This window comes from Drosophila miranda, chromosome XL (genome assembly GCF_003369915.1).
Source record: "Drosophila miranda strain MSH22 chromosome XL, D.miranda_PacBio2.1, whole genome shotgun sequence".
NCBI lineage: Eukaryota > Metazoa > Arthropoda > Insecta > Diptera > Drosophilidae > Drosophila > Drosophila miranda.
Window position 1 is genome coordinate 10,492,553 of NC_046673.1, and position 25,706 is coordinate 10,518,258.

At 41.4% G+C, this 25,706-nt stretch overlaps 4 protein-coding genes across 7 annotated transcripts; 2 read left to right on the top strand and 2 right to left on the bottom strand.

Annotated features, from left to right (window-relative positions):
- Nucleotides 1-1,911: 1,911 nt before the first annotated feature.
- Nucleotides 1,912-8,759, top strand: LOC108163279. The gene is made up of 3 exons (XM_017298483.2): nucleotides 1,912-3,753; nucleotides 3,822-4,018; nucleotides 8,558-8,759. The coding sequence occupies exon 1, from the start codon at nucleotides 2,169-2,171 to the stop codon at nucleotides 3,606-3,608; it is 1,440 nt and encodes a 479-aa protein (XP_017153972.1). The 5' UTR covers nucleotides 1,912-2,168; the 3' UTR covers nucleotides 3,609-3,753; nucleotides 3,822-4,018; nucleotides 8,558-8,759.
- Nucleotides 6,549-15,264, bottom strand: LOC108165067 (spidroin-2-like). Of its 3 annotated transcripts, none has more exons than XM_033387954.1 (4): nucleotides 13,586-13,792; nucleotides 13,162-13,526; nucleotides 11,548-11,871; nucleotides 10,773-11,495 (listed from the first exon to the last, which is right to left on the bottom strand). In XM_033387954.1, the coding sequence occupies exons 1-4, from the start codon at nucleotides 13,697-13,699 to the stop codon at nucleotides 11,126-11,128; spliced, it is 1,173 nt and encodes a 390-aa protein (XP_033243845.1). In that variant the 5' UTR covers nucleotides 13,700-13,792; the 3' UTR covers nucleotides 10,773-11,125. The 3 variants fall into 3 exon arrangements, with proteins under 3 accessions (XP_033243843.1, XP_033243845.1, XP_017156604.1); XM_017301115.2 differs by adding an exon at nucleotides 15,070-15,264 and having other exon boundaries at nucleotides 10,777-11,495; nucleotides 13,162-15,012; XM_033387952.1 differs by lacking the exons at nucleotides 10,773-11,495; nucleotides 11,548-11,871 and adding exons at nucleotides 6,549-7,397; nucleotides 15,070-15,264 and having other exon boundaries at nucleotides 13,162-15,012.
- A 308-nt stretch (nucleotides 15,265-15,572) lies between these two features.
- On the top strand, nucleotides 15,573-20,479 carry LOC108165118 (polycystic kidney disease 2-like 2 protein). 2 transcript variants are annotated; one of them, XM_017301177.2, is made up of 8 exons: nucleotides 15,578-16,462; nucleotides 17,962-18,871; nucleotides 18,928-19,159; nucleotides 19,227-19,454; nucleotides 19,530-19,772; nucleotides 19,829-20,079; nucleotides 20,138-20,191; nucleotides 20,255-20,479. In XM_017301177.2, the coding sequence occupies exons 1-8, from the start codon at nucleotides 16,009-16,011 to the stop codon at nucleotides 20,361-20,363; spliced, it is 2,481 nt and encodes an 826-aa protein (XP_017156666.1). In that variant the 5' UTR covers nucleotides 15,578-16,008; the 3' UTR covers nucleotides 20,364-20,479. The 2 variants fall into 2 exon arrangements, with proteins under 2 accessions (XP_017156668.1, XP_017156666.1); XM_017301179.2 differs by lacking the exons at nucleotides 19,530-19,772; nucleotides 19,829-20,079; nucleotides 20,138-20,191; nucleotides 20,255-20,479 and having other exon boundaries at nucleotides 15,573-16,462; nucleotides 18,928-19,152; nucleotides 19,227-19,376.
- A 1,267-nt stretch (nucleotides 20,480-21,746) lies between these two features.
- On the bottom strand, nucleotides 21,747-25,180 carry LOC108165151 (polycystic kidney disease 2-like 1 protein). Its single transcript, XM_033399844.1, has 8 exons — nucleotides 24,659-25,180; nucleotides 23,449-24,325; nucleotides 23,161-23,392; nucleotides 22,813-23,040; nucleotides 22,507-22,749; nucleotides 22,203-22,450; nucleotides 22,088-22,141; nucleotides 21,747-22,014 (listed from the first exon to the last, which is right to left on the bottom strand). Exons 1-8 carry the CDS (start codon nucleotides 25,086-25,088, stop codon nucleotides 21,906-21,908), a joined length of 2,421 nt encoding a protein of 806 aa, XP_033255735.1. The 5' UTR covers nucleotides 25,089-25,180; the 3' UTR covers nucleotides 21,747-21,905.
- Nucleotides 25,181-25,706: the final 526 nt, after the last annotated feature.

The following is a 25,706-nucleotide window of genomic DNA, read 5'->3' on the forward strand; positions in this document are numbered from 1 at the left end:
ACCAGATGTGCATGCCCTACCCTACAGCTACAATATTATGTTTGTTTACAAATAAAATCAGTTAGAAATTGAAATTTTGTATGAAGGCAAGCAGGAATGTATTATTTGTGGGAGCTGGATAATATGGATTTACATACGTCTACAACGATTTTAGTGTGAACATGCGACTATGCTAGCCGTGAAGTGTAGTGAAATACGATTTTTTTAGTATTAAATGTATTAATGATTCATAATTTCACTATGTCGTCGCCGCTAAATTCTACTAATTGTTTGTTTGGTTTCTATTTTTTGCCGTCCATTTTAGCGTTGAACTCAGAATACTCAAAGGCACCACTCTGAATTTAGAATTTAAGCCATGCTTCGGTTTTCGAAAATAGTTTTCGCAAATCGTAAGATTCTTACAGGTTAAAAACGGTGGGTAATGGACTTGCGGTACAAAAAATTAAGTATACATTGCACGTACATATACATTTTTATGAGCGGAAAAATAGTATAAAAACAATTGCGTATGTTTTAAGTTTAATACATATATGTTCATAATTGAAATTTTTTTGTTTTAAACAAGAAAAATTTGCGAATTTTCTTCAACAAATAAAATATCGATTTTAATAGTTTTCATAAGGGTACAGATGTCATTTGTTCTATAATTCATGAATTTTACAAATAATGCGATTTCTAAAACGAAGGCATAGCTAACTAAAATTTTTAAATGTTTTAAAGAAAAACAGAAGCATTATCAATAGGAAAATGTTGCGAAAACTGGAGCACCCAACTTTCAATTCGTGCGAATTTTGGCCAAATCGTAGTCGCAAAAGTTTGCTTTATGGCTTTATGCATGGCTCTATTTCTATAATCCTCTCGTGCCTAGAATGATGCTAAAAAATACTATCACATACTTTTTGCAGATTTTCTAGTATTAATCGGTATTTCCTTTTTTTTTAGCTGAGTACTGGTGGTGTACAGCCGCTAACAAACAGGTTCTACAGAAATTTATCATCGGTTTCATCAACATTGAATTTGTTTGCGTAATTTCTTTCCGGGTCGGAGTTCTATGATTAACCACTAACCATACAGTATATGTGTCAGTAAATACAACGAATATGCCGCAAACGAACTTTCTGGCTTGTCTGCCAGGGTCTTCGGCTCTGACATTCGGTTCCCGTCGCGTCAGAATGTGCCAGCCAGCCCAGCGACGCTTTGAATGTGTTAGTGTAACACACACAATCAGTCAGGCTCCGGTTTTCACTTAATTTTTCGCGTTTCGTTTTCGGCAAAACGTTTTGTTTTCGTTTTTACGTGCTCCAGTTTTCACAAATTTGTGTTATCGATATGTGTTCTAATCAATTCTGGCAGACAAGATCAGCTAACCTGGTTGCTTCGTAAATATACAGCGTGATAAAAATGCCTTCATTTTTTGTACGTAATATAAGAAGATCAAGACATCTTAGAGGAAACACCTGTGTTTTCAACATGTCTGACGAACTGTGAATAACAGCATGTATATCAAAAATTAAATTGGTCTGTCTTTACCCAGATGTTCTTTCACGCGCATGTTACGCGCATAATCTGAGCTGTAACGCGCACATCTGTGCTGTTATGCGTAAAAATATTTCTTGCCAATGTTTCGATAACCAAATCGTGGTGCGTCAGCTGAAAAAATTATTTATAAAGAAGGCTAAATTGCCCTGGTAATGGCGTCAAATTTATATTAATGCATCAATAAGTCATGTATTTGTTGATTTTATTTTTTGAAACCTTTTTTAATGAAAATATTTCATGGGTTATTTTTTTTATCAGATAAATATAAGAAGTTTTGTTGTTATTCGATTCTAAACACTTCCGTTACAAACTTGAGTTCTTAAATTGCATTTGTTCCACCTTTTTAAGAAGGTTTTTTTTTAAATTTGAATTTAAAGTGGCTGGCAAAAATCCTCTAGCTGAACCCTCCACGAGGGTGCCGGCTGGGCAATGGGCACTGCATTATTCCGGACAAGTGTAATGCATTGTCGCTTGCTCTGTCCGCGGTAATGCAGTGTCTAGCAAAGGCATTGGTACAGCGTCTTCCCGATCTCGTCTCGGGGGAACTGAGCCAGGGCCATGGCTAGAGGTGCCTGGCGGGTAGGCATAAAACGCTAGGGGGTGGTTCTCCCGAAAAATATCAACTACGTATGGACTTCGGGCCAGCAATGGAGTGGAAAAAGGAGCAAACACGGGTTGGGACGTCAACCCAAACGTCGGTGGAAAGCGTGGCTGCTACCACCGGCGGGCACGGGGAGGAGCAATCCTCTCTGCGTGTCGCCAGCGGTCACACCTTGGTCGTGGCGGGAGCAGGCTACGTCGGTTGTAATACTACTGCCACAAAAACGACTCGCTGCAAGATTAGCTGCGCGGGTGCTGCTGTCGAGACAGACTCGGACCTGGAGAGCGTGCTATCAATAAGAAAAACCGAAAAAGACATCATACGCTCGCCTGAACCAGGTACCAGCTCCCAGCGCAGGGAAGGGCCGAAGCGTTCCAGGGAGGGGATGAAGGCGAAAGCTCAGTACAAGGCGGCCCTCAAATTACTGAGCCGGCTTCAAGGAAAGGCAGATCTCTCCCAAGAGGAGAAATCTAGGCTAGCCTGGGCAGAGAAACAGGTAGAGGACGGTCGCAGACACTACGCGCAGCTGCCACAGATGCAGGCGGCGAATGGTGGATTCGCGAACAAGGTCGAGGAGATGTTGGCCACCAAGAAAAAACGCTCGACTGAGTGTACCGTCAAGGACACTCCGGCGAGTAAGCAGAAACGCGCGCACAAGTGCGTAGCCCCTCCACCGAAACCGGCGAAGAAGCCCAAAACGAAAGCAAAGGTCAGCAACGTGTGCAAAAGACACTTGATCGTGGCGCTCATTGACCGGAGCGACGAAAACGGGAAGATGACGGCGGCGCAGTGGAAGTTGGTGCACGCGCGGCTCGTTGACTCACTGTTCGAACGGATGGAGGAAGATCCGGCATCCCCCATGCCTACTTTCGATGGTGCTGGGTGGCTAAATGGGGTGAAAATCCTGAAGTGTAACGACGATCTAACACTTAGGTGGCTAATGAAAACGGTCTGCCAAATGGAAGCAATGTGGAAGGGGGCCAAGCTGGAGGTCGTAGACAGGGAGCTAATCCCATCCATACCAAAAGCGAAGGTACTTTTCCCCATTGCAATCGAAGGGGACCGTGCGTTGAAGCTCCTACAGCGGCAGAACGCAGATGTGCCAACGGCGAACTGGAGGATCCTCCACATTGGGAGCCCGCTACCCAACAAGGGGGGCCAGTGTATCATCCTCCAAATTAATAAGGAAGCGGAGGATCTACTCTACCCCAGATTCGGGAAGATGGCCTGGGGCATGGGTAGTGTATACCTGCGCCTCAAGAAGCGCCACCCCGGTGACAATGATTCGCACACCTTGCAGGCGGGCGAGGTAGAGAAGGACCTAGGTCTGGAAACGATCGTCGAGGTCGCCCAGGGTCTTGCGGTGGAAGACTCAGAGGAAGAGGAGGATGGTGACCTGACGATAGTAGTCAACCCGTCGAGTGTAAGAGAGCCAGCCATCCATGACGCTGCAGCTCAACTTGCATAAAAGCAAGATAGCGTCGGCAGAGCTCTTTATTGCCATGGAGCAAGGGCCCGCTGACGTAGCTTTAGTCCAGGAGTGGTGGATTGCGTCAGGCAATTTAGTGGCTGGACTAAGGTCCTCAAACAACAATCTATTTTACTCAATATCGGTAAGCAGGAGCAGAACCGCCGTACTCGTACGACAGGGAATCCATGCTCACCTTATGTCTCATTATAGCACGGATGACCAGCCAGTAGTGATGCTGGAAAGTGAGGAAAACCGCTTCTTGCTACATGGCACACGACAGGCCCGCATCACCCGACGACTAAGGAGTCTGGTGACAGAAGCCGGATCTAAAAACCACCAACTTCTTATGTGTACGGACGCCATTGCCCACCACAATGTGTGGGGAAGCCCCGACATCAGTGACAGAGGTGAGTCACTCCTAGACTTTATATTATCAACTAACTTAGACATAGCAAAAGTGGGGGAGGAACACACCTTCGTAGGTGCCACCTCGTCAAACTTGCTAGACCTAACACTCGTAACTGGGGAGTACTTTGGTATCTGGCTCGAGAGTCCTTGAAAGACCATCCTTCTCAGATCAGAAGTACATTCCGTTCAAGTGCGGAATCCGGGCTCAGTGAAATCTACGAAGGTTATAGAGAAGTCCATAGAGACTCTATCCAAGGAATTACTGGATGCGTACCACGCATAGTGCAAACCGGAAAAATCGGAACCAGGATCTTTTATTATAAAGGAACAACCTCAAGGAATTCTTTAAGATCGCCAAACAAGCGAGCAAAGATTATCAACGAGGAATACAAAATCCAGCTTAGGAATTACAAGAAGGAAATACGTAAGGCGCAACGAAACTCGTGAAGGAACTTCTGCTCCAACATCGAGGAAGTATCTAAAACCGCAAGACTCCGGAAGCTGCTTTTAAATTAGCCCACTATACAGAGTCAACTCAAGCTAGATGACGGACAGTGGACAGAGGTCAGTGAAGAAACACTAACAGAACTAATGGAGGCCCATTTTCCTGGATGCACCGAGGTCACTGATGCAAAAAAGCATCAGGAACTAGCAATCCAGGAACAACATCCCCAACTGATCTGATGACCTCTAAGATACTCCACTGGACTATAGACTCCTTCGCGGGCATAAAAGAATCTGGACTGTACGGAACATTCCCAGGTGATTACCCCTTGGCTTCCCGCAATATACTCAGCATGTCTAAGTATGGGGTATATCCCTATCCAATGGAGATGGGAATATAGCCCATGGATCGCCTTAAATCGACCACGCACACACAGCAATCAACCTCTGGAAAAAGAACCTTTCAAGCTGTAGACGGGTGCATTCAGTGTGGGGCACCGTTTCAATGGTAAATGGGTACGCAGGAGGACACCTCAAGGTGGAGTCCCTCCCGTGGAATTTGGTGGTCGCCGACTTCATCAACAGATTTCAACGGATATACGCTTGTATGAACCATCGACCCTTAGCTCCATAATGGAAACCACACTCCGATAGATATGTGAGTGGCCGAAAGAAGTAGGACTCAGTATCAACGCGGACAAGACGGACATCATCTTGTTTACCAAGAGGTACAAGGTACCTATATGGACCCCCCGAAAATCGACCAAACTAGGCTAACCCCAAAAACGCAAGGCAACTATCTCGCCACAATACTGGACAGCATACTGGCATGGAGACCCAATGTAGTCCTTGTGTTCACAAGGATACGGGCACAGTTCAATTGGCAGGAGCATGATCACATGAGCTTTACCGATTACATAACCCCCCAAACTTGTATCGACTATTAAACAACCTCATCTATGCGATCCGACGACTGGAAAAAGAAAAGGGACCAGATTGAGCACCTCAATATATATACAGACGGCTCTAAGATAGATGGAGGAGTAGGAGTGGGCTTATACTGTATAGACCCCGATATAAGGGTGGCATGCAAGATACGGTACCGATGCAGCATATTCCAGGAAGTCTTCGTCATCAAGATAGTAGTGTAGGTTGCTCAGCTTACAGAACAAGCAAACGATGTGGTCAACCTATTCGTTGACAGCCAAGCGTCGTTAAGATCCCTGCAGTCATCCGCGGTCAGTTGCAGAAGAGTCTTTGTCGAAATAGAAGGAGATCACCCATAATTAGCCGAGTTTCTCCAGCTGGGTTTTCTGGCCTTGTTCGTGATGCTATCGCGAAACGTAATGGTTTGCTTTACAGTTGTAAAGGATGCCGTGCGTTGGGAAAGGATATAGTCATTTATGAGGCAGACGCGTCGGGGCTTTAAGCTGATTGTTGGCTTTAAAAACCACTACGATCGGCTCTTAGTTATGGAGTCTCAATTTAGTGGCTTGCAACTCCTGAATGATCTACAAGTGCCAACTGTCCCTCAGAAGCTCGTTGCTGGAAAACTACCTTCGACAGTTTACGTTTGCTACTCCAAGGGAAACGACAGCTGCTGGTCGGAGAGCATGCAGCCAGAAACATCAATAAAATAAAAACCGCCGGCTTAAATCTCGTAATCTCGATCTCGTAATAATCGTTTAAATGAAACGTCTTAGAGAAAACTGAGCTAACAGTTCTTGGGATTCAACTCGGAAGCTGTTACCAAGAACTACGAAGAGGACTTGCGAATGAAGAAGCAGAAAATTCTTTCAGCTGTCAAGCGTTCATTGAGCGCATGGATGAGCTTTTGTCGCTCGAACCATCTAACGAGCTCGCACGGCCTCTCCCATTCTTTTCAATCGCCTCCCCTACTGGTGCCTCAGCTGGATCGAAAGACGCAGCAAGCGTCTCAAATAGCTTCCGCTCTTAAGCAGGCACAGACGCAGCAGGCGTCTCAAAAAGCATTCGCTCTTAAATTAACATATTCATGGTTTGGCAATTTTCACACAATTTATAGAAATTTTTTTTAAGCAATTTTTAGCAATATTTTTTCCCAAATTTTTTTCCCGTATTGAACTTATTTTCCGATTTGAGTGGGATGATTGGAAAGATGAAAATTGCGGTGAAAATGGAGAGGATAAAGACAAACTTGACACATTAGAAATTATTATAGAAAACACAATGCAAGATGTTATTGCAAAAGAAAACACTATTGAAGATGCATTGCTGGAGAGGATTATGGGCGATTACAATGATCGCGGGCCTACGATTAGCGAGGAAACAGTGCAGGAAATTTTTGGAAAAAATAAATCGGGATACTTTGGGATGGAGAAAAAATATTTTAAATGAAAAGGAAGCAAAAAATGTATGGCAAAGAGTCATCTATGGTTCACTGACCAAGGAACCAATATCATTCATTTACCAGTACTTCGATGATGAAATTTGGCAAAAAATCTGTACTAAAACCAATTACTTTGCATTGCAAAATAGTGCAGCAGAGGTTTAGGTCACTGTAGTTGAAATATAACGTTTTATTGGCGTTTTGCTGTACTTGGCTGCAGTCAAAATACCTGTATTGCGAATGGCATGGACATAAAACAAATTTTCATTTATATGGGATTATGAGAAGTTTTTTTTTTATATTTGGTTCACATCAGTAATCATAATGATGCTTGTAATGAAAAAGGAATTCTCGCAGTCAGAACTATTTGAGCCAAGAGAACCAAGAGCCCTGCCTTCTCTTGTTTCCAGAGTTGTGGACCATGTTTTGCCAGATGGTATTCAGCCCGACAGAGAAGCCCTGCCGAGAAGTACCTGTATATTTAGCAGTGGATTTTTCGAGTTGTGATCCGTGTATTGCCGTGTGGGCATTCGCATCGTTGCCCGACTCCAGAAAGTCACGACGATCTGGAAAGAGAAACAGCGAGGTTATTTGGCACATTAAAAAAAGACAGCGAATATAACTAGCGAGAGGAAAATATGGGGTTTGCTCACTTGCAGCAACAATAAGTTGCAGTTGTCTCTCATCTCGTAAATTTTTAGAATACCAAAATAATTTATCACCAACTATTGAGAAATTAGTCGCATATGCATCATCAGCCGCTTAGCTGTGTTGTTACTGCTTGTGTCCAAAACATAATTGTAACGTTATCACACGTATAGACAAAGCCCGCAGCTGCTCACGCATACATCGATGTGTCTTTCAAATCCCTTTTGCGCTACTTTTTTACGTGGAGATCAAGTTAGTAGAAAAAAAAAGTCACAACCACACGCCCGCATATCGGTGTACCGCCGCAAATCAACCCTCTATTCATATATATACATATATAACCGCCGATATTATATAATCGCTAAATATATTTAATAAAACCTATTAAAAATTATACAGTTCACTAAATCATAACTACCAACATATTAATTTAGATTTAGTTTAAATATATTTATACATAGGCGATTAAATAGGGATTTGCCGAAGGAGAGGAGTAAATTGTAAAAAGTGGTTGATGAGTGACCAAGAGATTTTTAAAGGGTCGGGGAAAACTAGGCGTAGCCTGGTGGCACAGCGCAGATACCAACCCTACAACATGCCAACGACTCGGTTACAGGACTGGAAAACCGTCAGAAGGGCGGAAGGGGTGAAGAGGTAGAAACGAGCAAGCGTTGTCTTACCTATGACATCCAGAGGCCTGTGCAGTGAGACCAAGAACAAACACGTAAGGACCAGGATGTTTTTCCCATTTTTTAAACATCGATAGTTTGGGGCAAAACATCGATGTTTAGTTTTTATGTCTTGTCCCGTTTCTATGAAAGAAAAAACTAAAGACATCCTTCAAATTTTCGTTGTTAAAACAGTCTTTTAAGGTTAGTTGGTTGGGTTAGTTTGGATGTGTTGGCAAAAGTAAAATTATTAAGCGATAGATAAACATTTCAAGAGTAAGTAAAAGAGTAAAAGGCACATGTGCTTTTTTCACATGCACTCAAATACATATGTACATACATATATGCATTTCGAGAATTTACGTATTCTATGATTTCAATTAAATACATATATTATTTCTATATTATAGGAGCATAAAAAAACTGCGAGGCTGGACTTTAAAAAAATAAGCGAGAATGCTCTAATGTTTGGCAGCATTTTAAGCGATCGAGCGATAAGCAAAGCGGAATTTGTAATTACTGTGGAAAATGTCTGCAAACAGCAGAAAACACGACGAACCTAATGGATCATTTGAAGCGAATACGTCCAAACAATGCGACTGAAGACAAAGAGCATGGACCAACGGCATTGGGGGGATTCTTGGTTCGGGATGTTTCGTATCCATCCGGACCGAAACGTTAGGAAGTAATTGACAGACGTGTAGTGCGAATGATAGCCATGGATGTGCAACCTTTCAGTGTTGTAAATGATAGAGGACTACGTGAGTTGTTGGAGGAATAGGACCCCCGCTACATATTCCGAAGCAAAACTCATCTCTGCAACGTTGCTATTCCAAAGGCATATGCAGATTTAAAAACTAAACTTAAATCGAAGTCCAGGGCAAATGAAGAATACTTAACTGTAACTTGCCATTATATTAATTCTCTATACGAGCTTAATTCAGCCGTACTGTCAAACACCAAATTTAGTATCGGAGAAATTTAGTCTGCGATGTTGGCAGCCGTGTGGTAAGTATATTTATACACGGCTGCCAACATCGCAGACTAAATTTGAGTGGTCTTAACAGAGTAAGTCCTACGTCATTATACCCTGAAGACTTTCTAACAAAAAGGAGCAAAAACAATTTTTTTTTTTGCCTATTTTATGGTCGCCCTGTTTATAATAGGTTTTAAAATAAAACTAATTAACTTTTCAATCAAAACAAAAAATTTAATTCAGTACCATGGATTTTTCCTAAAATTTCGTATACATATAATGCATATTCATAAGCATAATATAACAAGATTAAATTCTTTATGTGGTTTTTCTTTTTATTCTTAATTTAAATCAGTAATTTTTTATTGATTAGCATTGGTTTTTGACATATAAAAACGCTAAGTACTGACACATTTGTCGTCGCAAAAAGTCGAGGCTTCATATCGGATCCTAAATAATTGCCGTCTTATTTTTGGATAATCGACTGAATGTGCAGCTCCTCCACTTTTTTGGCATTCTTCGTAAAAGAATCCGCGAACTCCTTATCTTTTTAGGTTTTTTTCTGCTCACATTGGCCTTTTACATAATTGCTCAATTCCAGGGTCTTTATTAGTCATTGGGGAGAGGCATGGTTGTGGTCAAAAGCATATTGAATCCAGAAATATAACAGGCTCGAAAGATACAAAATCCAAAATTCGGAGAGCATTTCTTGTTTTTTTGGAGGTTTGCTTTTTGTAATTTTTTTCAAGATAGAAGGGTTCAAAGGGAACCAAAATTAAAGTTTTGCAAATAGACCCACACTATGCTACAATTTTAATCCGGATCCTTAGCGACTTCTTCGTGGCAGTCGCAGAAAGTTGCGATTGTGAACCACAGGCTAGTGTCATTCGGGAGCCATAGCTGTAAGCTCAGACTAAGGTACAGGTGCTTCGGGCTAGGGCTTGCCCTGACCCGAATTGGATAATATGCGGACTCTGGATACCTGACGACCTCCAGCTTAAACTAAGCTTCCCGCGGAAAGCAGGCTGTGCTTCGGGCCAATCCAAGTCGGGTGGGCAAAGGGGCGAACGAGGAGTCTGTAGAGGTCCTCGGAAAGACGGGCGGCTCTGTGCACTACGGCTAAAATACGGTGACCGTAGTCCCCTACAAGACAGAAAAGAAGCAGGAAAAGAAGCCGCTTATTTTTCTCTCGGAAATTTCAGCAATAACACATCAGTGAGCCTCGAAGGCCAGGTGTGCTTACCGAGGATCTGCTCCACATATATGGGTCATGACCAACCGGACCCTCCCCCACACGCGCATCTCCGTGCGCTCATCGCAGACTGCGAGACCAAGAACATCGGCCTCTAAGGATTGGTATTCACGATATTGTGACATGCTCACACGCACAATTTCGTTATCTTGTTTGATTTGTTCTTTCTGTTCTACTATTTCGCTTTTTTGATGCTTTATTCGTTCGACGTCCAAAATGGACCTTGCTGTTCTTACTGATAACAAATTTGATTTAAGATTTAACATTTACAAATTTTTGTGGATGTGCATCTTTATGCACTCTATTAGTATACTTACGTGCTACCTACAAATCTGAACATAAAAAAGTACAGAATAATCTGGAGTGCCTGGAGTGCTTCAATTCTCATTATTTTAGATCTCTAGAGATTCTGTGACACCTATGGATAATTCGCCACAATCAGATCTATCTTTTTATTTATTATTCTTTCATAGACTTGTTCTTCAAAATGGTAAAAAGTGTATTCCACGTTAAATTTGGAGACATAGAGCAGAACGTGTCGTTCGAGTCGTGCACATACAATGTGGCGTCCTTGCAAGATTCGTGCTTTGAGTAGCTACCCGACACTTGGATCAAGGAATTCTGTTGGCCAATTCAATCTGCCCATAAACGGAGCAACCATAGGGTGGGGCCGTGGGATAATAGCCTGCCTCATATCCCTGGGGACCGCTGCAGTTTGGCATTTGGAGATGGTGCATCCCAGGTTACAGCTCATCTGCTCTGGCCCACCGCCCTTTTCCTTGCAATTTTCTTCTTTTTTTTTGGCGCTGCTGCTGCGGGCACTGGGGCTTCTTCCTTGTGCTGGGGTTTCTCGCTTATCTTCTCCAGCGGATTAAGAGGACAGCAGTTCTGGCAGCCATTGCAGTAGTTGGGGCTGGGGTACCAACAGTAGCAGCCGATGTATGGGTCGTAGTAGTAGTAAAAGGGCCAATAGCAGGAATCGCAGTAGGCATTGCAGCAGGTGTTGAAACCACTCGAAATGGGGGCTTCTGCTGGTGCATGTTCGCACTGAACTGCAGGCGGCAATTCTTTTGGGTTCTTTCTGGGCTTGGATGATCCCGTCTGCGTGCATTCGTCGGCTCTGTGGAGAGTTCTTGACATAAAGGAGTGATAATAAGTGCTAATTAGCTCACTGAATAAAGAAACTGTTATTCCAGCAGAAGGATGGCATCGATTGCTCCGGAAATACAACAGGACTGCAGTCACTGGAACCATTTGCGGTATTCGCCGAAGCTGGCATTGATTCTTTCGATATGGGAGTGGGTAAAGCAGCACCAGATGTAGCCTTCTTACTATCTGCATCGCGTTTGCCAAGTTTGCGTTTTAGTGACGATTCCTTTTCCTTCTTGGAATCGCCCTCATCTATCCGGTTGGCAGTGTCGAGATTGACAGGCAGAAGGAGACAACAATTCTGCAGACCATTCTCGGGAAATGACAATTGCAGCGACTGAAGGACTCTGCAGATGACATTGGACATTGGATTAATGTATCGATCTCGGAACTGGGGCTTTATTTTAATACCCGATACTCAAAGAGCTTGGGAGTATATTAGATTTGTGCTGAAGGTAGATGTGTGTAACACGCAGAAGGAAGTGTTACAGGCCTCATAAAGTTATATATTCTTGATCAGCATCATTAGTCGAGTCGCTACAGTCATGTATGACTGTCCGTCTGTCCGTTTTTTTTGACGCCTAGTTCTCAAAGACTATAATTTTAAGTGTTGGCTCCTGTGATATCACACTGAATAAAGTTTGTCTCAAAATTTTGCCACACCCTCTTTCGCCTGTACAAAGAACGAAAATCTGCGGCATCCATAATTTCTAAGATACGAGAAAACTGAAGACGCAGCAACATAGGGAATGACCATATCTAGTAGATTGCCGAATATAGATCGGATTATTCTTAGGGCTTAGCGGAACTGAAATCGGAGCTCATCTAAGAGTTTTTTTTCATACAGAATCAGCCGGCAGTTGCGTATATTGTTGGCTGATCTGATTGCTGAAAGCGGAAAGTCATTGCCTACCTATGTCTCTCTCCTTAAGCGGCATCATTATAATTATTATTAATATATTATTAATTAATTATTGCATCACAGTAAGTAAAGTAGCCAGGCGGAAGTCTTACTTTTTTCTTTTAAATACCATTTGCTGACTGATACATAGTTTGACTGTCTGTTTGACACAAAACATTTCAATATTGACTAATGGCTTCCCAAGGAAACAGATTCTCTGTCAAAATTAGGTAATACTGAAATGGAACTTGGCTGGAAAACTCTTCGGGAAATCGACGAATTCTTTATAAAATTAAATTATACTGTGTACTAAATAATTACAAGGTTTGAGTTGATGAGCTTAAGCTAGCCATTTACATTCGGGAAGATCATGGCAAGATTTTAAATATGCCAAAAGACTGTTCGATAAACCGCGAAAACACTCAAAGTTTCTTCTAAAATCTAAAAGTGTTTGCCTAGATACTCTGCCTAAAACATTACTATGGGAGTGCACCCCGGAATAGGCCCATTTCGAAATCCTAAGAATAAAATAAATAGGATAGAATTATTTACTGAGAAAATATCCAGCAGATTGCCGGATCAGATGTTTTCATCGGAGCAGTATTATAGAAAAGAGGAACAAATGAAATGTCAGCGTAACCCTATCACACACTCTCCCTTGTCGGAGGAGAACGAGATGGCAACACACATTCTGGCTAAGTATAGGGTCTTAATGTAACTCTGACGTGACACTCACCGATGAATAGCATCTCTGCTGGGATTGCACTGATCACAATCTTCTCCGGTCTTCTCCTGCGACTTCCTCGATTGAGCTGATTGCGCCTCTCCTTGTCCGTAAGTCGCATTTGCCTGCACAGCTGGTTGACCATATCCTAGCAGATCTTGTGGACCACCTCCTGGAGCTTGATATAATTGAGGTGGATAACCGATTGCCATGGATCCTGGATCCTTGTACCTTGGTATTTGCTTTGTTATATATCCAGGCATGGAACCTTGTGCACGCGGAGTGGGCAAAACTTCTTCTTCACCGTAAACACGAAACTGACTGCCAGGAGCCATTCCCTGTATTCCGTGCGTTCCTGGAGCCATTCCGTGCATACCCTGTGATCCAGGAGCCATTCCCTGTATGCCCTGAGTTCCAGGAGCTATTCCATGCATACCTTGAGTTCCAGGAGCCATTCCATGCACAGGGAATCCTTCTTGAGGCGGCCAGGGAGCCGGAGGTTGTCCCATCGGACCATTAGCGCCATTAGCAAACATTCTAGTCGTTCCATTTTCGTTCCCAGTCATGGCAACTTGTGCACCCGGAGTAGGCAAACCTCCTTGTTCACCGTTAGCACCAAACTGACTGACAGGAGCCGTTCCCTGCATAACTTGAGTTAGAGGAGCCATTCCCAGCATACCCTGAGTTCCAGGAGCCATTCCCTGCATACCCTGAGTTCCAGGAGCCATTCCCTGCATACCCTGCGATCCAGGAGCCATTCCCTGCATGCCCTGAGTTCCAGGACCTATTCCATGCATACCTTGAGTTCCTGGAGCCATTCCATGGACAGGAAATCCTTCTTGAGGCGGCCAGGGAGCCGGAGGTTGTCCCATCGGACCATTAGCGCCATTAGAAAACATTCTAGTCGTTCCATTTTCGTTCCCAGTCATTGCAACTTGTGCACCCGGAGTAGGCAAACCTCCTTGTTCACCGTAAGCACCAAACTGACTGACAGGAGCCATTCCCTGCATACCCTGCGATCCAGGAGCCATTCCCTGCATACCCTGAGTTCCAGGAGCCATTCCCTGCATACCCTGCGATCCAGGAGCCATTCCCTGCATACCCTGAGTTCCAGGACCTATTCCATGCACAGAGAATCCTTCTTGAGGCGGCCAGGGAGCCGGAGGTTGTCCAGTCGGACCATTAGCGCCATTAGACGGTCCATTTTTGTCCCCAGTCTTCTTATTACTTGTCCTCTTTGGTTCATTACCCTGTGTACCCATTTTGTTTGCGCCAATACCCGGTTTACCAGACTTTTTATTGCCGTCAGCCTCCGGTTCTCTACCCTTTCTGTTTGGTCCATTTTCAAGCCTACCATTCTGCATATTTCCGTCCCCATTCGGCAGTGTGCCCTTTCTGTTTGTTCCAATACTCCTCTTAGAATTCTGTCCATATCTTTCCCCAGTAGACTGTCTTCCCGATCTGTTTGCTCCAAGATCCGTTTTAGCATTCTGTTCAATTCCGTCCTTAGTAATCTGTCTGCCCGATCCGTTTTCTCCATTATCTGCTCTATCAGTCTGTTTATTTCCGTCATCAGTCTTCTGTTTTTTCGTTCTTTTCTTTGCTCCAGTACCCGGCTTACCAGTCTGTCTATTTTCATCCCTAGTCGCCGTTTTAGTTGTATTTTTTTCTCCACATTCATCAAAGTATTGGTCACAACAATCCAGCTTGGGTGTACAATCCGACTGCTTGCACAGAAAGCATGGAATACCTATGTCCGAGAATTTGGCAAACTCCTCCGGAGAGTGGACCGGATGCTGGCAAAAAGATGTAGAGTAACATTGGGGGCAGTACGACTGGGGGCAGTACGACTGAAAAGAATTTCTGGAAAAAAAGAAATAACGAGTCATTGCTGACGAGCTATATTGTATTTATACTTACCCTCTATGCAACCCCGTGCAGCTCTCGCAGCAAATCAGTGGCTGAGGGGGGTACTCTGGGCATGCGGACATTTTGTTTAGCTTCTCACGACTACCGCTCCAACGAAACTCATGGCTAAGGTTAAGGGAACTACAAAATCAAATCATCTCGTATAGGATAAAATGACAGATTTTAAACAAGTTTTTGATTGTTTAAGCTAAGTCTAATGGGGTCTTTTTATACCCGATACTCAAAGAGATTAGGGTTTTACTAGATTTGTGCTGAAAGTGGATGGTTGTAAAACCATTTTTATGGTCATCATCCCGTATATGGAGCGGCACCAGACCACCATCAAGTGAAACGTGAAAAGTTATTTTCCTCTTATTTTTAGATTTGTGGTGTAACGCCCAGAAGGAAGCGTTTCCGATCCCATAAAGTACACATTTTCTTGATCAGCATAAATAGCTGAATCGATAGAGCCATTTTTTTTCTTTCTCGCTCTCACACACTCTTCGTGGTGAATGTGTGCGTCCTCTGGCGGAGAGGAGCCATACTGATTGAGTGTCGGGTATAAATGTAGAGTTGCGGATTCTAGATCGATTTAACTGACGCGATCTCGCATGAAAAACGGTCAAAACAGGATTTTATATTCATTTTATAAAATTCTTTGTCACGAAAGCTTTTGGGGAGAGAAAAAATTTTGAATGGATATCGAGTTGATATTATCCACATATCGATTTGACTGGAAAAATTTCGATTTCATAACGAGCTGCTTTCTTTTCCGTGTAGCTGAAGATATATTTCGTGATTGTATAGGTATGGGACTGTATCATTAAAGTAACTCTTGGTATCTGATTAAGAACCTAGCAAGCGGTTTTTAAGTTTCCATTTAAACAAGTTTTTTCCAAGAAACTAGAAAAATCCTAGTACAAAAACTTATAAGATAAATTTGTAATAAAAATGTACTCACATAGACTGGATCAGCGTCCTGACGCGCCACCAAGGGCGGCACGTGCAGTGTCGCATCCAAATCAGCCCCATACTTCGAGAAAAACTGCATTTGCAGTAAGACCAGCCACGATCCGAGTAAAGGATCTCCCTCGTGTCCAGCTCCCAAAACGTGGAAATGGTGCAAAATCAGCTGCGAAAGCTGACCAACATAAGGTACCAGCCACAACAGAGAGCCAGAACACGCTGAAAACGAAAAAAAGTAGTTTTTTCGGACGAAAGAAGGATGAAATAATTGCGAGTCAAAAAAAAGCCACGGCTATGAATGGACTAGGACGCGACACCCCCGTACCACAGCACCTAAAAGTTAAGACATCGCGTATTCTCTATACAACTGACGAGGAGGTGCGCGACGCTCTCATGGAGTTTGGAGTTTTCATCATCTTCCTTGTCCTTACATCTCTGGGTGAGTTCAATACGCAATTGTGCTGAAATTAAAGCCATACTTCAATGAAATACGACGGATGGAGGCAATCTTTATAGCAGCTTTTTTATTTTTTATTCATCCTGTAATAATGATCAGATCTTTGAAGGATATATTTTTTACATTGATATCATAGAAGTCTACCCATAATCCGCTTACGTTAGTTGTTATATCCTTTCGTAGCTTGTTGTCAAAAAATACGGACGAACATGGCTATTGGCTGTTGTGATGGCTGTTACATTTATTTAAACGGAGTGGACATAATTTTTAAATGTGTTATTATAGGCCTCCAATACTTATTGTTTTCAGGAACCAAGTCTTTTAACATGAATGGTATAAATTTTCCAGTCCTTTTCAGTTTGTTGCTTTTTGATCTATTCTATTCTATATTATTTGATGAATTTGCAAAACTTCAAGTGCAACAAAAGGAATTTTTCTGCTGTTGATTGGGTATAAAGAAACAGTTTTCTGTTTTATTAAGGCACGCAAAATATAAATCGGAGTAATAGCTTTCTATGACTTGTAAGTTCCAAGGCCCATTAAAACAACCGTCTTTTAGACTCCTGTTCCTAGACAGTTTTTGCAGCCAAGATGTTGCTGTATGACCCTTTAATTCTCAAACACTTTTTTTTTTTCATTTAATTTCGCATTTAATTTCCAGCTCTGTTATTGTTAGAAATATCAATAGTTCGTCAACTAAATTATCGGTTTTAGTTAACTTTTAAATCACTTTTAATATGTGTTCAGGTCAAGTAATATAAAAGAAGAGTTGTATGATTTTACAATCGATAAGATCTCTGTTTCTTCGGTATATCACTGCAAGTCTTTTAACATGTCAACAAAAAATTGATCAATAACATATTTGTATAAACTACATAAAAAAATACATTTCAATTTTACCTACATATATGTACATATATAGCAATAATCTGACCGTTCTGGGGAGCTATATATTAAAGTCCAACATTTGTGGTAAAGCGTTGTGGAAAATCTACAAAAATCCATCCAGATCCATATGGACTTAATTTCAAAATTTACATTATTTCTAAACTAGAAGTCATTTTAAACACTTAATTATTAAATATTTCAATAGAGAATTAACTAAGTTAAAAAAAATTTTAAAAGAATATTCCATAAGTCGGATCTAAGATGGTTTCAAGCAGATGGTGTGAAATTTGACCAAATGCAGGTCATCTAGAATGTGTATTATAATAATGCTATAAATATCTCAATAGTGTGTGTATTCAAATGCTGTCTGTTGCACATTTATTTGGGTCAGCGGTGCATATTAAATTTATGTATTTATTTGGGTCATTAAGGGAATATTTTCGATTATTTATTTAGACAGGCTAGCTATTTGTCTAGGTCTAACCATACGATTTTTTACTTTATTAGAAATTGTACCTTACATTTACCATAATCAAACCCCAATCGACTTCCTGTCTGATGATTCCTGGATTTCGAATTCGTTTTTCTTCCAGTAACTTTGTCCGTGCGTCACCCTCATATGTTCTACTTTAATGATACGATGATGAAACTGTTTACTACACGCAATCTGACTGTGGTCCCATCAGTGACGGTCTCCTTTGAGAAGATGCTCACCGTCCCAGATTGGTGGGACTATTTGGTATACAACTTTATAAATACATTGCATGGAGATATGACCAGCAGCACTTCAACAAGCCCACGATCTAAATCCGTTAACGAAGCCAAAACCGATCGGAGCTCATTCAAGTCCGGCGAAGATATCCTGTATGGGGAGGATGGGGATGTTGAACGCAATAATGAATCCTCTATTAGGAAAAGAGACACTGGACCAGGACTACCTTACGGCGAGCTCGATGAAATCGACAGGGACGAAAATCTCGATGGCCTGGACCTGGACCTTGACCTGAGCGAGCAAATCGGCGAAACCACAAAAAGTCGTAGTGCTCGTAGCGATACTGCCGAAGCTGTCCCATGGGCTGAAACCAGCCTTAATTTGACTACCCATCTCAACGGTCGCTTATTCTTGCACGAGAACCTTATGCTTGGTCCACCACGCCTACGGCAGATTCGCGTTAGCAAGAACAGTTGCCAAATGGACGGTAACTTCCCTCAGAACTTCAACACCTGCTATGCCGCATATTCCAATGCGGCCGAAGAGAACACCGAATGGCACAAAGGTACTCGATACCGAACAATGCGCGAACTGGGCGCCACCCCGATCTTGACTTTACTGGCCTTCTATCGCTCTGGTGGGTACACTGTTGATCTGACCTACGACAAGGATGAGAATCTGCAGAGCATAAATAAACTGAAAAGCGTTAATTGGCTGGATCGCGGTTCGAGGCTGTGTTTGGTGGAGTTCAATCTGTTCAACGAAAACAAAGACATCTTTCAGAGCGTTAAGTAGGGGTTTGCCTCGATTTTAATTAAAGCTTATTTCAAGTTCTTCTTCTCTCCAGACTTATTGCTGAAATCCCCCCCACGGGTGGTGTCATACCGCAGGCGCATTTGCGAACAGTCAAAGAGTATTCTTTTTTCACCGATATCAGTCTGACCATGACTGTAGTCTATATATTCTGGTATATAATGGTATTTTACTACACCATTTGTGAGATCAATGCATTCTGCAAGTCAGGATGGAAATCCTACTTTACATCATTAATGAACATTCTTGATAATATTGTGTTAGTGGTAACTATTATTTTCTGTACAGTTATGTTCCCGATCTACATTTCTTATCTATTTTTCTTGTACCCAGTTTTGTTACCTGGCCTTGTTCTACAACATTTGGCATACCTTCAGAATGAAATCCATTACATCCAAGGCCCACGCGCAACAGCACTATCAAAGTATCGATGTTCTCTGCTTATCGAATTTGATCTATGTGGATATGATGGCTGTTTTAGCATTTTTGGTATGGATAAAAATATTCAAGTTTATCAGTTTCAACAAGACACTCATTCAGTTCACAACGACTTTAAGAAGGGTATGTCATTTTATTCAAAATATTTATTGACTAGACTGTGACAATAACTGTGATTGATTTTTTGAAAATTTATAGTGCTCTAAAGATTTGATTGGATTCAGTATTATGTTTGGCATTGTTTTTTTGGCCTATGCCCAACTGGGTCTTCTGCTTTTCGGCACTGAGCATCCAGATTTTAATAATTTTTTGACCTCAGTATTAACAATGATCCGCATGATCCTCGGTGATTTTCAGTACAATCTTATTCAGCAGTCCAATCGGGTGCTCGGGCCCATCTACTTTCTCACCTATATTGTGCTTGTGTTCTTCATCCTGTTGGCAAGTTTGAGAACTTAAATACATTTTATAGGTTTTAATGTGTTGTATTCCACAAGAACATGTTTTTAGCCATCATCATGCAAACTTATAACTCAGTGAAGAATGAAATCACTCAAGGACGCAGCCAATTAGCCTCATATGTCATTAAGAAACTGGCTGGTGCCTTCTACTGGATAACTCACTGTGGCCGTGAGCGTCGTTTTCGGTTAGCCCAGCCAGCATCTGCATTCAATGAAGCTGATCAGAATTCCACGGCCACAGAATTAAAGCAGCCTAAGCTGCTGAGGAGGAGCATGACCACAGAAGAGTACATTTACTAGGTACAACTTTTAACATACATAATTTAAACTGAATATCTATTTCAGGGCACGGTATTTCGAAAATATTCCTCCCGATGTTCAGAATAGGGAATTGTTTCGGTAAGAGCCCTGATAAATTGTTTGGGTTATAGTTTATAACCTTTGTTTTTTGCTTTTTCCTAGTCTTACCAATCGCGTAAGTCTGATTGAAGAAGTTCTCGAACAGCTTGTTACCAATATTGATAGCATACTGCGACGCTTTGAGAGACAACAAGGTGTAAAGAAGACCTAAGCTCGAAATATCTATATGGTCAAAATCTTCCCAAAAACGCATGAATATTTGTAATTTTAATGTTTATGATATTTGCATTCAAAATTTAACACATAGGGAGATTTTCTGTTAATATAAAATTGTTATTAATATAAATTGTCTGATTTCAAATTTAATAACATTCATTTTATTTTCTTATAGTTAAATATTCAAACATTTACAATTATTATGTGATTTAACATGAAAATAAAAATATACAAAAATATGTTAATTATTTATCAAATTCATAAAGGTGAGGTGATCGAGTTCTACACACATACTAATTTTATTGACGTCGATGCACCCCCAGGAATTAGCCGATCCTAACGGGCACTTCATTATAATACTTCAGTCGTGGGCAGCATTCGCACAGGGGTCGGGTAATATACCCATAAATTCTTTTTGAGTATCGGGTATAAAAATATGAAACGGTTCAAGAAATCATCACATGGTTACGATAACTCAATGGGCACAGAGTCGTAAGAATACAAAATCAATACAATACATACATATATATATATAGCATAAATCTTAGAACTGTTTTCAAAACAATTAAAAATATGTGAGACTAATTAAATGTCTCGCCAGCCACAGGATCAATTGCAATTTTACAAATATCGTTAACGTCATTAATGCAATTTTATCATCGAAAGCTGACTACGGAATTTCCATCTACATGTCTTGTCCAAATATCACTCTAAAAATAATAAAAACTTTTCAAATCTCAACACAGTTCTACTGAAGACAAACGTCAATTTCTCACAGCCGAACTGCTTAAATAACTAACCCATTCAACAAATTCCTCAATGAATAACTATACAAAATTATTAAAGAAACTTAAATTTAAATTTCAAACATTTGACAAACAATTCAAAACATGCTGAAAAAAAAATATATCAAAAAATGATAGAAGACAAAAGCTACCACATGGAATCTTCAACAAACCATTCTGGACACACCACAATGGAAAGTTTTCAAAAAGGACTCCACAATTTAAAAAATGTTTCGGCTTAGCTTTATAGAATTAAAGCGAGCGGGAACGTTATGAGCCGAAGCTAGGGCCGCGACATTACATTTAATCCTGATACTCAGTTAGTATGGCTCCCTTCCATAGAGCAAATGGAAGAGTATGTGAAAGAGAGGGAATGACTAAGCGCATGGCACGCTATCGTAGCAATTGCAAATTGAGTTGACAATATAATAATAATAAAAATCCGTTCTTATAATAATTTTAGTTTTCTCATATCTTCCAAATTGTGGATGCCACAGATTTTTTTCCATTGCTCAGCCCAATGTTCACTAAAAAAAACAAAGAGGATTTGATGATGGACATGAAAGATGAGTGAAAGCAAGTTTGTTGTTCTGAGACAGACTGTTTCTGATACTGATTTTATTTAACAGAACTAATTCTATTTACAATAAAAAAAAGGTGCAAAAAGTTCTGAGTCTGTAAGAATACGGTAGTAATGAGTAATGCTCCAATATCCAACATTAGTTGAGATACATCAAGTTCGTATATCGAATTTAGTGTTTTCTTGCGCCTTGCTCTCTCTCGATGCGTTTTAGTACATCATCCATATTGGTGACCAGCTGTTCGAGAATTTCTTCAATCAGTGTTACGCGATTTGTTAGACTAAGAGATAGTAAAGAAAACCAAGGTGATTTCAAATAATAAATGGCACTAATCAAAGTTTCGGAGCTCTTACTGAAATAGTTCCTTGTTTTGAACATCGGGGGGAACCTCTTCAAAGTAACGGGCGCTGAAAGAGATATTTAGCTAAAATTAAAAAGGGACTGGTAAGTTTACTCTGGTAAATATACTCTGCTTGGGTTATGTTTGCTAGCACTTTAGGCTCTTCAAATTCTGCGATCGTGCCATCCACATCAGTCTCATTGACAGAAGCAGTTCGGCGGGTAGGCTGAACCCGTCCCTTCCGGCCACAGTGGACGATCCAGTAAATGGCTGCAGCCAGCTTCTTATAGATATATGAGCCCAATTGACTGCGCCCTTGGGTAATTTCACTCTTTACCGAGTTATAAGTTTCCATGATGATGGCTAGGAACATGTTCTAGTGGAATACAACTTATGGTAACCGACAAAACTCATTCGATGTTCAAAGCTTACCAGCAATATAAAAAATACAAGTAGAATGTAGGTGAGAAAGTAGATGGGACCCAGCACCCGATTCGCTTGCTCAATGAGATTATATTGAAAATCGCCTAGGATCATGCGGATCATGGTCAAGACTGAAGTGACGAAGTTATGAAAATCTGGATGCTTAGTGCCGAAGAGCAGAAGACCCAGTTGAGCATAGGCCAAAAAAACAATGCCGAACATAAGACTGAAGCCAGCCAAGTCTTTGGAGCACTACAAATGTTCAAATAAATCATCAAAAATTACATCTATTGAAATTAAAATATTAAAAAATACCCTTCTTAATGTAGTTGTAAACTGAACAAGTGTTTTGTTGAAACTGATAAACTTGAATATTTTTATCCATACAAGAAAAGCTAAAATGGCCATCATATCCACATAGATGATGTTCACAAAGCAAAGAACATCGATACTTTGATAGCCCGTGTGCCTCTTGGCATTTCGTGTAAGGGCACCAACTTGGAATGTATGCCAGACGTTGTAGATCAAGGCCAGGTAGCAAAGCTAGGAGTGGAAAGGTAGATTGCGAAGCGATGATTACAAAAATTGTTACCACTAGTACACTAGTACTGTCGAAGGAATGGAAAGGTAGATCAGGAAGCGACCAATAATGTTAATATTTACCACTAATACAATAGTGTCGATAACATTTAGCAACGAGCTGTAGTAAATTCTTATCCCCGACTTTCTTAATCCATTAATCTCACAGATAGTATAATAAGCGACCATGATATACCAAAATATATAGATCACAGTCATAGTCTGACTGGCATCGTTGAAGAAAGAATACTGCTTGACAGTTTGCAGATGCGTCTGTGGTATCACACCACCCGTGGGGGGGATTTCGGCTAGAAGTCTGCTTGGGAGAGAAGCTTTAAATGAGCTGAACTTTAAATCGAAGCTGATCCCTACTTGACGCTTTGAAAGATGTCCGTATTCTTGTTGTACAGATTGAACTCCATCAGACATAGCCTTGAGCCGCGATCCAGCCAATTATCGTGCCTCAGTTTATTTATCTTCTCCAAATTATCGGTCTTGTCATAGGTCAGATCAGCGATGTAACCACCAGTACTATAGAATGCCAGCACTGTCCAAATCGGAGTCGCGTTCAGCTTGCCCATCGTGTAGAACTCTGTACCTTTGTGCGTACCGGTTTTCTCTTCTATCCCCGCCGAATAGGCGGCGTAGCAGGTGTTGAAGTGTCGTACGAAGTCGTCGCTCACTTGGCAACTCTCCCTGCGGACACGAATCTGCCGAAGGCGCGGGGGACCGAGCAGAAGGTTCTGGAGCAGATATACGCGACCATGGAGATGTGTGGTTGCTTTCGAGTTTTGTCTAGTACTGGCAGAACCATCAAAACCAGCTCTTTTGTCGTAGAAAGTTTGCTCGTCCAGCTCGAGGGCTTCAAGCGTGGCGGCTCCACCGATGTCTTCAAGCCCGGCATCTTGTGGTCGTTGTTCAAATTCCCCGTTCCGTTTCTGGGATTCATCATAATCGCGATCCACATACCCATCCTCCACATTCCAGTGATCCTCGCTGGCCTGACGCAACGCTTCAGCGTTTTCTTTACCGGTTGTAGTGTCATTTTGTTCTGCTGTAGTTATGGTCAAATCTCCGTGCAATGTTTTTATAAAGTTGTATACCAAATAGTCCCACCAATCTGGGACAGTGAGAATCTTTTCAAAACAGACCGTAACGGATGGAGCCACAACCATTTCGCGAGTGGAAAATAGTTTCTTTATAGTATCGTTAAAGTAGAACATGTGAGGGTGACGCACAGACAGAGTTACTGCAACAAAAATTATTTTAATCTTAATAGCGCTTGAGTTTAGAAAAATAGATGCAACATGTTGTTTGCTGACTTTTAAGATCATAGAAATGGTTATCGTATTTTAATCTTATCCGAGGTTTCTGAAGTAAGCATAATTGTTTTTATTAAACATGGAAGAATATTTAAAAACATTTTTTTTTTTTGCTAGAGTTGTTTGAATTTGCATACATGATTGATTAAACATTCGAGTAAACTTTCTAGTAATTATATTGTAATATTTATATATCAGAATATATACCGGTCATTATACCTTACGGATGTAAACACCTTGAATGTTAATCACCTACTCACCCAATGATGTCAGAACAAGAAATATGATGAACACTCCAAACTCCAGGAGAGCATCGCGCACTTCCTCATCAGTGGTGTAGAGAATGCGCGTTGATTTTCCTTTTTGGCCTTGGTGTATGTGGACTTCGCGTCCTAATCCATTAGAAAGTGAACCACTTTTCGGGGTCGCAACCAGTATCCCCTTTTTTCGTCCGAACAAGCCGCGTCTTTCCTCTTTTGCCGTCTCCTCAGTTACACCAGAAGAACGGGTCTGATCCAGAGGTGGATCTCCACCGGGTTCCGGAGCCTGACCACGGCTCGCGGCTGGTTTCTCTTCAAATGCCGTATCTTTCGCGGAAGGCGGCAGCGACACTGCACGTGCTGACCTTGGAGGCGAAATAGGACTTTGAACCTGTCCATCCGGTCTTTGACCCTGACCCATTGACGCCATTTTTAATGCGAACTTTTCTAAGATATATTTCAGTTAAAATTATGCCCCAATTTGTTTGCAAAATCGAGTAAGGACTAAAATAAATCTTGAAGTTTAAGTAAAGATTGCTTGGATCTGGCCCAGGTACTCAGCAAATAAAACCAAATCCAGGAAACAACAAGCCGTGTGTCTACAAAAATGCAGAATCGTAGAGAATGACCATATCTTTAAGACTGCAGAGTGTGAATTGGATCGTATCATTATTATAGCCAGAATAAAGAAAACAATTTCATTTTTCATAGCCGGCTTTGCTTAGCGTAAAACATTAGCGCCTAGATCTCAGAGTCTATAAAAGCTAGAGCAACCAAATTTTTGATCCACACTCCTGAGATATCGGACCTTGACGAGTTGGTTTCAAAATTTCGCCACACCCCCTTCCGCCCCCGCAAAGGACAAAAATCTGGGGGTATCCACAAATCTCAGAGACTATTACCGCTAGAGTAACCACATTTGGTATCTACACTCCTGTTAGTTCTCACTATAAATATAAAATTTCGCAACACCCCCTCCGCCCCCACAAAGGACGAAAGTCTGTGGCATCCACAATATTGAATATACGAGAAAACTAAAAACGCACAA